Genomic DNA, 13,485 nt, shown 5'->3' on the forward strand with positions numbered 1-13,485 from the left:
TTTTCAGACCCACGAAAATGCGTTTTGCCACAAAATGCATCTCACAGCTCTTTTAACTTTCATTGTGTATAAATGTGCTTTCCTTTTTTCTCTCCTCTCTCTCTCGCACGAATGAAACTGACACAATTTTATAATTGTTTGGATCTGGGCTTGGGTTGCTGCTGGTTTGAATTGAATGGAGTCTTGCGCAGCCGTAGAGGCTGCGGAAGCGCTGGGACGATCAGAGAGTCTGGGGGTACTTGCTTTTGCTTCTCTTTCTGAATGTCGGGCAATGTTCATGGTGAATTTTTATCCGCCTTATGGCAGACTAAAGGCAACTTTGTTCGATCATAACACTTCTGTTTTATTACATGACAATAAATTGTATCTGATCTGAGAAAATTAAAATTCTGCTGCAGGAGCCTGGGGATTGCATTTAAATATTTTTTGTGGCATTTGGCTATCTATGATGCCAGACCATGAAATGTATGCTGACATACCATAAAGCTGACCAGATCTTAAATTACAGAAATCCTAAAATTTTCAATCCCCAACACACATGTATCTAATTTTCTTTCCCCCTACAAGGGAACCAAAGTTCAAACTCAAATACAACTGAAAAATTGGTACAAATGCATGATATTTGGAACAAATTGGCTTTTCCCAATGGCTCTTTGACTGCTTAAATTCAAAAGAACAGCACTTGTCAAGGAAGTTGAAATACAGAAAGAAACTGATGGATTTGTTCCACACTGTTGCTTCAGATCAAAGCGTTTGCCGTAACAACATTCCATACATCAACATCCAAAACTAAAGGCAATCTTCTTTCTATTGAATGAATTGAGATTCAAATTAAAGAGCTTGTATATTGGGGTCCATCGTTCAAGAAAAAAAAAATGTTTGATTTCATTTTGGACAAAGCTCTAAATGTAGGATGAAAGTTTATTGCAGTTTAGTAATTTTTTTTAATACAGCACTGAAGTTTCATTGGCTTTTTGACAAAGCAATCCATTTTGTCCCACCCCCTTGTTCCAAAAATCTTTCAATTCTTTTCAATTTTTTAAACAGATGCTGAATCATTTCACATCACCTGAATAAATTGTACATTCTTAATCAAAGAACCTTTCAAAGCACATACGAGGAAAATGGTCCCCTGACTGTATCGAGTTGCCTTCCTAGTCACCTTGAAGCTGTGTCCTCTACTTCAAGTGCTCTCACTCTGTACCTACTCCTCGAAAGCTTTGTGATTTTCAACATTCTCTCAATGATGATTGCTCATCTCCTTCAGATTTTACACACGAGATTCTCCTCCCTCAGTCCCACGCCTGTATACCTTTTCCATTCCTCCTGGAACGTTTTATCTAGAACTGGGCCAAACATGAGCTGAGGTGAAGTCAGCAGTTTAAAATAGTTCAGCAAAAATATATTTTCTTTCATACTTTGTTAAGTAAGATTATTAATGTTTCTTTTTCAAACCTTCCTGTACTCTCTATACGCTGTTGCTACTTGGGTCGCATTGATGTCATGTGGAAATTAGCTCCAGAGTTCTGCCGATGTGAATTGCTAACGGATGGAAAGGAAGAGCCGTTGGCCAGCGCCTTGTTCAGAAATAAGGAATGCTCAGTGTAGGGGTTTTGGTAAAGTATATTGGGAAATGCCATTTTAAATGCATTCCATCCCAAGTTTGGCTTGGTCTAAGTGGCAGTATTTTATGTTTGATGCCCCCTCTGCAAGTTATATATCTGAAATTTGGAAGGGAACCTAATTTCCACCATCTCTGCAGAGTTGAAGCGACCAGGCCGAGACTGGTAGGCTCCTGCGTGAGTAATTTGTTTGAATTCTCCTGAATCAGTATTACTTTTTAGAACTTCAGCTTTTTTTTTTGTTGTGCACCTTGTGGTTTTAGATTTATTCACAGATTTATTTTCATTTTTCCACTTATACCCCTCAACAATTCCCATTTTGTTAAAAAAAATCTTGTAACGCAATGATTACCATTGATTTTTATTTCTCCAAGGCAAATGGCTTTCCTTAGGATTGCCCCCTTCAGGGGCTGACTGGACATGTTATCAAGAATTCCTGATGCAGGGTGTTGATCCAGAATGTCAACAATTCCTGCCCCCCCCCCCCCCCCCAGCGCTGCTTGACCGAGTGAATTCTGCACTTTGTTTTTAGATATCACTGATCAATTGCTGCGTTGCTTTATGACCAATATAAGAGTCCTGTAATCCGTCAGTGCAGAAACAGGCAATTCCACTCAACCTGTCCACACTGACCAAAAGTGTCCCATCCACCTGTGGGGAATTTGGCAGCTATAAAAGTTATCTTCTCCAAAAGTAAATCTAAAATTATTTGGTCAATAGCCAGGAAATGTAGAGTGGTAACATAGAAATCAGATTCCCTACTTCTCATTGATCGTTGGATCATGGAAGTGTAAAGTTGTATTCCCCTTGACAAGATTACTTATACTTATACTTATAAAAGTATGTTGGTCAAAATTTGGCAACCTTATTTAGATTACTTAAGTGCCCAAATTGTATAATTTTTTTGATATTTATTAATTTGTATACTCCTCATTAGAAATTTAATAGTTTTAAAATGATGTGACTGAGATGTTGAACCTTCCTCCTGCTGCTTTTTCTTTTCTATTTTCTTTCTTTTTATCTCCCTCCATCTGTCCCATTTTCTTTTGGATCTGGGGAGGGAACGCTGGGAGAAGAGGGACTTTCCTTTCCATTTCTTTCAGACCTTATGAAGGTTCTCCTAAGATTTTATATTCAATGTATTATTGTTAGTATATTAATTGAGTCCTATTATCATGAGATCCTGTTTTAGTAAAATGTAACAGATAGAGGGACTGAATGGTCACAGTTAACATTTCACATAAGCACAACACAAGTCACAGGCCAGCGATAATTTGATTCATTGGAAGAACTGAGGAAAGGCTTGTCACAGTCTGTTCCATAATTCAATACATTTGCAAAGACATTGTGATTTTGCAAGGGAGAACCATTCTGACGGTTGCAGAGAAAATAGGTTTTGAAGCAGGTCTTGTGGCCAGCCTTCTGTGGCATTCAGATTAAAGCCTGCTCTATGAATGACTGAGCCTGTTCCATGGATTGAGAAGTCAAGTGCTTGATTGTGACTAACACTGGAGGTCACTTGGAGAGACCATTTCAAGTGTGACCAGCAGTGAAGTTACTTGGAGAGACTGGTGGCAGGGTCTTTGAAACTTTGTGGAGGCCACCCAGTTTGAGTCTCACCTACAAAAGGGCCAGAAGTGTTATGACCACAGCTTGTGTGGATGGACATTTCTTTAAAGGCAACACAAGGAGAATTTGTGAATCTGTAGCAGCCACAACTCCAGTCTTCCCAACGGTTCAACATTAATTCTGGGCATCAAATTTCAAAGGCCTACGTTTCAACACTGAAATAAAAAGACTGGACTTGGAAGTAATTTTCTAGATGTTGGCCTAGACTGTAATGGTTTATAGGGGAATATCTCTCTCTCTCTCTCTCTCTCTCTCTCTCTCTCTCTCTCTCTCTCTCTCACACACACACACACACCCACACAATTACACCTGCGCATTGTTGGGGATAGATTTAGTGTTAAGGATGGTTTAAAAGTTAAGACAAAAGTTTAAGAGTTAGAAATAAAATTAGTGTTTTAAAATTAAACACTGTCTGGTTCATTGCTGCTTGTTACCCATGGTTTGTAACACCTATATTCTGTATTTTCTTAAAGCATAAATAAAATACAAAAAAAACATTGTACTCCACATGCCAGACCCCTTGCCCACACACTTAACCTATCCATATCTTTTTTTCAGACTCTCCATATCCTCTGTACAATTGTCGAACTCTGAATGATGAAGACTAATGTGCCAAAAGTAAATATCAGGAGAGAACAATGAATGCTTGTCTGTCTGCAACTGGATTCAGAAATAACGAGAAGCATTAAAAAAAGAACATGGGCTGAAGTGATTGTTCAAGCCAGCTCTTAGTTCCTACCACGTGTTCTCATCAGCAAATGAAAATAAGGTGACAGCTTACCATGAATATCTGCCAGCTTCTGTCCCATTCCATCGTAATAAATCCTCCCACCTTGCGCGGTTGGGAAAAAATAGGTCATGAGGGAACTTGGAGGCGAGCAATAGGAATATGAACCAAGTGGCATATCTTTGAGAACTTCATGAGGTTTCCAACAAAATTCCCGAAATCTGGGATGATCCATGACTTTTCTCTCAATGTCATGAATTGTCAACAAACGCTCTTTGGTGAAGATGTTCCTTTCGTCATCACCTCTTGCCAAAAATACAAGCTCCATCCTCCATAAAGCATGTGTCTGTGTGTCTCCGTTAATGTAAGTGCTTGGATAGTCCTTATGTGGCACAGCCCTTGTTCGTCGTGCTCTGTAGCTCCCATTTGCAGTTGGGTGGGTGAGCAAGTCTCTTTGCAGCAGATGGTTATCATCTGGCCATTGGGTGTCACTTGACTTTTGAAGTGGCTTACCTTGGGTGACAACTTCCGAATTATTGCTGTGCATTTTTTGTAACTCCTCAACGATGAGCTTCTCCAGGGTTGCGGACGTGTACTCAGCCAAATCACGCCGGTTCCTCCCCCAGGACCCAAACTGGGATTTTAAAGCAAGGGTCAATGCATCAAAGTGCTGTGAAGACACGTGGTTACGAATCTCAAAGGCATTGTAGGAGATATCGATGTCGAGATTGGAACCATGCATAAACATGACTATCGTCAGAATGGTGGGAATTGTACAACCTATGATTAATATTAAGGCAGTACAATACGGGTTAGTAAATATCCACCCAACTATTCCCCAAAAGCCTTTCACTTTCAAATCGTGGACTAATCTTTTAAAGCTACAGTGGCATTTCCTGCAGAGCTTTTGGCCTCTGTTGGAGCTCACTGAAACATCATACTCTTCGTCTTCTGGCCACAGGTGTTGCACCAAAGGATCATCATCACTTTCCATGTCTGCCGCAAGGACTAAGAAGGGAGGAGAAAGAGAAGGGAGGATGGAGTCGGATCCTGGACTTTCCTTGTCTTTAGACTTCCTTCCGGGCGAACATCCTATTTAGATCATCTGCAACAGAAAACACAATGAATTTTGTGTCTTGTAAGTGAAGGGACACCATCAGTATTTGAAGAGATCTGGTGGAGCATTCAGCCTCAATCAGTTTACCTTGTGGCATGAGCCAATCAAGAGCTGGGAAATGACATCATAATTTCTGTGGCGATTTTGCACTCGAACTGCCATGCAATGAACGAGAGGTGAATTCAGTGTGTTATATCATCAAACACAGGAACGACCTATTCAGGGTGCTGTGGGTTGAAGAAGGTAGGTTTAACCTCACATTTTAAGTGCAGCACTATAAACCTAGTAGTTAGTGCTGCACTATAACAATGTGTGGTGATACAACCATTGGACTGTCTGTGTCTGCCTGCACCTGGCTGCATTCCTACCTGCCTACTGCAGGGGGTGACCCACTGTACCTGCAGGGAGGTGACCTGGGAAGCTGGCTCCACCTATTCCCTGCCAATCACCGGCCCCGTATAAAGGCCTCCCGCCAGCCCTTGTGTAGGCAGTAGAGCACATGGAGCCAGAGGGGACACTGAATCTTGTGCAAGTTTTAAGCTAATTAAAGCTTGTAGTTCAGCCTTTGTAGTTTGAGCTTCTTTGTTCGCACTGCAGCGCATTGCACAGTGGCAGCGATCCGAGTTTGAATCCTCCACTGTCTCCCTGTGCCTATGTGGGTTTCCGCCGGGTGCTCCGGTTTCTTCCCACATTCCAAAGATGTACGGAATTAGTTGGTTTATTGGTCACCTTAGCATCTCTGGGCAGCATGGGCTGTGGACCTGAAGGGCCTGCTGCTGTGCTGTATCTCTAAATTAAATACAATTTAAAACTAGAGTGTAACCCCACAGTCAAGGATCTGCATGCTCACATCCACAGACTATTTCATTCAGGCAGTTGAGTTCCAAACCCATAACACATTCTGGATACATTAAATTATTCTCTTCCGTCCTCTAATACTTGAACAAATTGCATTACGTCAATGTCCCTTGGTTATTGATCTACCTGGCAAGGGAAATTGGTCCTTATATTTATCTTTATATCAAGACCTCTGTAATGTTCTATATCTCAAGTATGTCTCATCTCAGCAACCTCTGTTTTGAACTAAATGAGACCTGATCATCCAATGCTTCCTCACAATTACAAAGTTCCGATTCATTAATGGCCTTGTACTCAGTTCAATGCAATCACATCTTTCCTATTTTGTGGCTACCAGGTCTGGACTAAGTGCTCTAGATGGGAACATCAGCATCATTATACACAGTTCTTGCTCTAATATGCTTCATCCTAAATGCACTTACACTACTTCCTTAAAACAATCTTTATGATATACCAACTTCCACACTTTCATTCATTTTTGCTCTGAATTCCTCATTGAATATCTTGGTGCCTGTTTCATACTGGTGATTCTAAATTGGCACATCAGTGGAAAAATTCTCCTTGATCAAAACTTTTCATGGTTTTAAAGGCCTTTCTCCTCATGGCATGACTTCACCTCAAGAACAGGGAGCCCATCGCATTCCTGGGGTTTTTTTTTCCACATTCCTTCTCTGAGCATCAAATATTCCCAAAGCCCTGTGAGGGTTGCAAAACCAGCACCAGCCTCGCTTCTCGAACTGTAGGCCGGCCCCAGGGTGGTTATTTTTCAGTGATCCTAAGCTTTGGTGTGCTTTCCAATCTCCAGCTATTGCATTGAGATTGAATGGTGGATTGAATGGGTTCAGACTGGACTGAGTGATTTAATCAATGAATGAAATGCAGTTTATTTCATCAGCCATTTCGCAATGAGCACTTTCAGAAACTTGCTCAACATTGCACTGACTTAATTGCAGAGTGTTATACTGTAAAGTGCATTCTTGGCTCCAAAACAAAATTTCAATTCCTGCTGTCTATTGTCAGAACTTTGATTGAAAAATAATGCTTTTAAAATAAAGCAGTATTTTTCTTGTATTGCCTCTTCTTTTTTTTAATGAGAGAAGAAGTTACATTTAAATCGAATTATTATTCGCAGATTGCAACCTTATCCCTGCGTCTGATCCCATTGTTCATATGATCTTTTGAGGAATAATATATCAAAAATTACATCTGCCATCATTCACTATCACCAGATGAAGTCATTAATGTCGAGCAAACGTGCTATCCCCATGGAGTTCAGATCTGTTGAAGTGAATAATATTCCACAAATCGCAGCTGATTTGCAATGTAAATAACGTGCTGGATTACAATAGTAAGTTTGGCCCAAATATTGTTGTGAGAAGTTCAAACGTTTCGAAGATGGAAACAAGTTCATCATAATGGTTTTAAAGAGGTGAAAGCCATAAAGGTGTAATGCATCTTCTTGCCTGTTAATGTTGGGTTGTAATAGAGGTGATAAAACTGTCGTGCTCCAGAAATCCACGGGCTATTGGTAACATTTAGGTCTCGCGGCATCCAGAAGCGGTAAAGATGTATTGCCAACATTTCTTGCTATGGACGCTGCGAGACCTGCTGAGTTCCTCCAGTATTTCTGCTACAATCAGAGCATCTGCACACTTTCGTGTTCTGAGCATTCTCTTCTTTCTTAATGGGTGAGCTGAACCAGCTACTTATGAATGAAAAATTGAAAGTGTGATCACCACTTGTTGAAAGGGATTTAAAAAATGAATCTTCAGTGGGTGTGTTGAAAGGCAGCCCCTGTTTTAATGACTCCCCCCCCAAAAAAAAATCCATTGCCATTAATGAAGATAATCGTATCAAAATTCTGTGGTTCTAAAAAAAAGTTTAGTTTATATTGCAGCTTCCAGTGCAGTAAAAGACCCAAAATCCGCCCTGCTCAGGGGTTGGGTCAGTCCAAATTTTCAGATTTTCCAGATTCTTGAGCAGTACAATTATAAATCTAATTTAAGAAGAGATAAACTGGTAAATTTTGATCGTTTATTCATTAGCAAATACAGCATGGTTCATTTATCAAAACGAGCAGTTTTAAAGAACTTGACACTTGACAAAAATGTAAACATTAAAAAGTTTCACTACAAAAAAGTATGTAATGCTTGAATTTTTGTTTAAAAATGAATATTGTAAAAAAATACAGCATATGAATGAATTTCTTTATGATATGAACGCTACAGCTCAGTGCAGGCCCTTCGGCCCTCGATGTTGTGCTGCCCCTTATATTCCTTAAAAAAGGTACTAAACCCTCCCATCCCATAAAACTCTTCTAATTTTTCTTCCATCAATGTGCCTTTCCAAGATTCTCTTAAATGCCCCTAATGTTTCCACCACCACCCCTGGCAAGACATTCCAGGCGTCCACAACTCTTTGCATAAAAAAAAACTTACCCCTGATGACTCCCTCAAACTTCCCTCCCTTCATTTTGTACATATGTCCTCCGGTGTTTGCTATTCCTGCCATTGGAAACAGGCACTGGCTGTCCACCTTATCTCTGCCTCTCTATTAAGTCTCCTCTCATCCTTCTATGCTCCAGAGAAAAGTCCCAGCTCTGCTAACCTTGCCTCACAAGACTTATTTTTCAATCCTGGTAAATTGGGTGTGGAGCAGAACTGAACACAATTCTCTAAGTGTGGTCTCTCCAGAGATTTCTAGAGTTGCAACATGACCTCTCAACTCTTGAACTCAACCCCCCTCCCCCATTAATAAAGCCCAGCATCCCATAGGCCTTCTTAACATACTATCAATCTGTGTGGCAATTTTAAGGGATGTTTAAGGGATGTCTGCATTTGGTCCCTCTGTTCATCCACACTCTTAAGTAACCAACCATTAACCCTGTACTCAGCCTTCTGGTTTCACATCACCGCACAATTATCCAGATTGAACTCCATCTGCCACTTCTCTTCCCAACTCTGCATCCCGTCTATATCCTCTTGTAAACTTCGACAAACTTCAGCTCCATCCACAACCCCTCCAACCTTCGTGTCATCTGGAAACTCACTGTCCTGTCCTTGCAGATCTTCATCCAGGTCATTTATAAAAGTCACAAAGAGCAGGGGTTGCAGAACAAATGTTAATACAGATTACCTGTATTAGGAATTGACACTTGTTGCCGTTGTACATCTGAGATGCTTACGCATGCATGGACGCACAAAACCCTGCAAAATTTACAAAGTTTGAGAGTCCCGATTAATGGGTGGCCCGCATTTCTGGCATCAGAATTTTTGGGCTTTTACTGTATTTGTTTTGCATGCAGAGAAGGGTTTCAAATCTAAGATGTGCTTAAAAATCATTTAAAAAAAAAATCTCCTGCTTCTTCTGCTCATGGGCTGTTCAAACTGCTGGTAACACTGCACCTGTTGGGATTGAGAGATGCCCCGAGCTAGTAACCAATGGCAAGCAATAGTTGGATGAAGTTGCTAACTGTTTGAACCACTGAGCAGTGGGCAGTGAGAAAGTCGAATGACCAAAGGAACCATCTGAGACTCTCGTACTCACAAAACAATATTTATTTACTTATTTGCCCTGTATTTGCATTGTTTTTCTGCATATGTTTTTATGTCTGGCTGTGTGTTTTGCAATGAGAACTGGAAAACGCTGTTTTGTCGGGTTCTACTTGTGCAATCAGATGACAATAAACTTGACAGATAAAGTCCATTTTTGTTACTTGTTTGCAGCTCTTCTTCATTCAAAGGAAGATGGGAAAACCCACTTGCTGATACCAGAGAAATTAATATGTGTTGCAGGTGATATCAATTGAATTATTCAACATGAAACAGGCCTTCTAACCCAACTCATTTAAACTGACAAACTTACCAAGTTGTGGACTGGCACGGTGCCAAAAGTGCTGGAGAAACTAAGCAGGTCACAAAGCATCCGTAGGATGTATAAGAGCCTGAGCCCTTCTTCGAGAGTGCTGAACAAAAGGGTGGGGGAGAGTGGTGGTGGTGGGGGGGGGGGCAGGGGGGAGGAATGCAGACAAACAGGTAAATGTGGGAGGGTAGAAGAGGAGCAGGTGCTAAGGAGGATAGCTGATAGGAGAAGGAAGGGAAGGTGGTAGAGAGCAGGACAATAGGAACCAGAGGGACAAGGGAGATGGGAGGGGAAGGGTTTAATGGAAATTGGAGGTTGATATTGATGCTACTGCCCGATTTTAGGCAACCCTAAGGAAGGGTTCAGGCTCTTGAACCAACAGTTTGTTTCAAACCTGAAACTACTGTACTGTAGTGTGCGCACATAATAACAGAGTAACCGTACCGCCAAAGCATAAATCTGATCCAAGTGCCAGGTCTCCATCATCTTCTCCTACATCATCCAATTATGTACTGTATTATTATGTTGTTGTAATGCATTTGAAAGTGCTTCTTAACTGAGGTAATAAATACTACGATAAATAAGGATAAATAAGGACCATATATACTTGTTCCAATTTAAATACAAATTCGAGTTTTACTGGTATTCTGGTTGGTTGCATCACTGCCTGGATTTGAGACGCCAACTCTCAGGAGAAGAACAAACTCCAGAGGGTTGTTTACTCGGTCTGCGACACCACAAGCACCAGACTTCACTCCATCGAGGACATCTACATGAGGTGGTGTCTTAAAATAGCAGCCTCTAACCTCAAAGACCCACCCCCCCCACCACCCAATCCATGCCCTCTTCATTCTGCTACCATTGGGAAGGAGCCTAAACGAGCACTCAGCGGCACAAGGGCAGCTTCTTCCCCGCTGCCATCAGATTCCTGAATGATCAGTGAACCAAGACTCTGTCTTAATTTTCGTGCACTATATTATTTATTTTTTATACTAATGTTGTGAGATGGGTAAAAAAATGAATGTTTGTACTTGACGCTGCAGCAAAACATGACTTGTTCATAACAATAAATTCTGATTCTGACCCAGGTAACGGAATCGTATTTATCCCACGTACTGCCTAGAGTCTCATCTGTCTGGATGGCCCACATCCTCCTCGACCCTTCCTCTCCCTATATGTATCCAAATAACTTCTGAATGTTATAATTATACCTGTTCCAGACCTTCCTCTATCAGATAGTTTCAGAAAAGGACTATTCTCTGAGTGAAAAAGCTGCTCTTAAATCTCTCTCCTCTCACCTTTTTGTTTTATAGAATCCTCTACCATGGGGTGGGGGGGGGGGGGTGGTGGGAGAAAAAAGGCGGTGAGCATTCACTTTATTATACCCTCCATGATTTTATATACCTCTGTAAGGTCACCCCTCAGCCCCTATGCTTAAGGCTCTCCCCAGATCTCAAGCCCTCTTTCGCAGTAACATCTGGCGAATACCTTCCGCGCACTCTTTTGACATCCTTCCTATAGCTGGGTGACCAGAAAGGCACACAGTCGTCCAGCTGTAGTCTCACCAGTGCCTTGATTCACTGTATCATGATTGTTCCAGCATGGACTAGTAGGGCCAAATTGGCCTGTTCTGTGCTGTATATGGTTATATGATGCCCCAACATTCGCCCTAAGAACCCAATCATAATTTAACATCAACTTCTCCAGCTTCCATCAGCCTTCCTCCCCCCATCTATCTCTATGTTGCCTTTCCTCTAGCACTTGACTCTCTCTCTCTCTCTCTCTCTCACACTCTATCCTTCCCCCTCTGTCTCTTTTCCCCCAGTTCAGCATTCACAGAGTCAACCCTCTCATCTTTTCTCTCTCCTCTCCTCCTATCCATTTCCAATTGTTGGCCTATACTCCTCCCAATGCTCTTTTTTTTCCTTCTCCCAGCCTTTTAATTCAGGCAGCTGCCTGCCCTTTACTTATAGCTTGAAGGCCTCAGGCCCAAAACCTTGGTTACATATCTCAACCTGCTGTCGACACAGTGAGACCTGCTGAATTCCTCTAGCATTTGTCCTCTGTGTTTTTACTGCAATCACAGCATCTGCATACATTCGTGTCTCACTTTATTTCATGACAGAATCACCCTTTTATAAACCAGTATCGGCACTGGGCCACTGTTCAGTAAAAGGAGGTGTAAGGCGCTCTTTCCGTCTGATAGCCTACAGGTCACCTTTGGGCAAGGGGACCTGTTTAGCCTCCCAATCGGGGTCTTGTGAAGCCGTGGATTCCAGATGGTGGATGGTTTTTACAAGCAGATCCTACCAATGAGGTTGTAAAACTAAAATCGCTGGGCAGATGAATCTGCTGATCAATGGCCAGGGTGATCTGTCCCGTACGGACACTGCAACTGAAGAAGGCACTTCTGTATTTTTCCCTTGTATAACCATGGACTCAACATAGACTACAGTCTCAGCCTTCACTAAAGGAGAACTGAGGAGGGTCAGAGATCATGACCCACAGAGACACACGATCGCCCATGCCGAACAGCAAAGCCCTTGAATGATAAACCACCGATGTAGGTGCTTGTGAAGTGCGAGGAAATGTAAAACATGTTGAAGCCCATTGCATGTTCACTTCATATACACCTTTCTGTGAGACTGATGGAAAAAAAAATGAGGGGTCTGACACACAAAAGGGGCAGCCCGACCAGTGTAGCACCAGTGACCAGGGTTCGAATCCAGTTCAGTCTTTAAGGAGTTTCTACGTTCTCCCTGTGTCTGCGTGGGTTTCTGCCGGGTGCTCCCACCCTTCCAAAAAAAAATGTACCAGTAGATTTAGGTCAGTTGGGCGGCACGGGCTTGTGGGTCGAAAGGGCCTACATTTAAATTTTAAACTATTCAAGAGCAGTGATTTAAAAGCCTCTCTGAAGTGAGGGTACCAGAAACACAATTAAAATCAACCTTCAGTGTCGCGATGTACCGATAAAATAAAGATGCATGAAAGGTCTAAACATTTTTTGAACTTAGGATGAATCATTGAAGGGGATTAATTAGACCATGTGGTTGCCCCTCAGTAAAATCTGCTGGGGCCCAAATGAGCTCTCTGTCATTGCTCTGAAGGCAAAGATCATACAGATGGTCACCTTGCAGAATCGCACAAAAATGAATGCATGATTAAGAAAGAGAGCAATGCAGTTTCTCAGAGCATTGGTAAGTAGCTCAACATGAAGCATGATAATTATTTCTTATGGGCTTACATAATGACCTTCATTTTCAAGCTGTTGGTGAACTAGGATATTTCATTGTGTTCTGCTTTCTGTGCCTTTCACTTTGGAATTCAGTTTCCCCACATGGAAGAAAGAAAGAAACGGGACACAAGGTGGAGAAGATGATAAACTATTGTGAACAGTTTTGGTCACCTGGCTATGGGAAAGATTCAAGATTCTTTTATCGTTGTGTAATTAAAAAACAGACATAATCCCACCCTGACCACTCGCAGATTGGAGGAACAACACTTTATTTTCTGTCTCGGGACCCTCCTGCCAGATGGCTTTATCATTGGCTTCTCTGCTTTCTGCTAAACATGTTCACCTTTTCTTTCCCTTCTGCTGTGCAAACAATTCAGACACAAATTTTGCAGACTGTCTTTGGCTTGGCTTCGCGGACGAAGATTTATGGAGGGGG

The 13,485-nt window shown here is 41.7% G+C and overlaps 1 protein-coding gene across 2 annotated transcripts in view; it reads right to left on the bottom strand.

The window, feature by feature from the left end:
- Positions 1 to 13,485, bottom strand: part of disp3 (dispatched RND transporter family member 3) — a 323,436-nt gene that overhangs the window by 209,290 nt on the left and 100,661 nt on the right. For both annotated transcript variants that reach the window (XM_069919044.1, XM_069919043.1), the window contains exon 2: positions 4,033 to 5,083. In XM_069919044.1, the coding sequence (XP_069775145.1) occupies positions 4,033 to 4,972 (940 nt within the window). In that variant the 5' untranslated portion in view covers positions 4,973 to 5,083. The remainder of the gene's footprint in view (positions 1 to 4,032; positions 5,084 to 13,485) is intronic.

This window comes from Narcine bancroftii, chromosome 2, assembly GCF_036971445.1.
Source record: "Narcine bancroftii isolate sNarBan1 chromosome 2, sNarBan1.hap1, whole genome shotgun sequence".
NCBI classification, from domain to species: Eukaryota; Metazoa; Chordata; class Chondrichthyes; order Torpediniformes; family Narcinidae; genus Narcine; species Narcine bancroftii.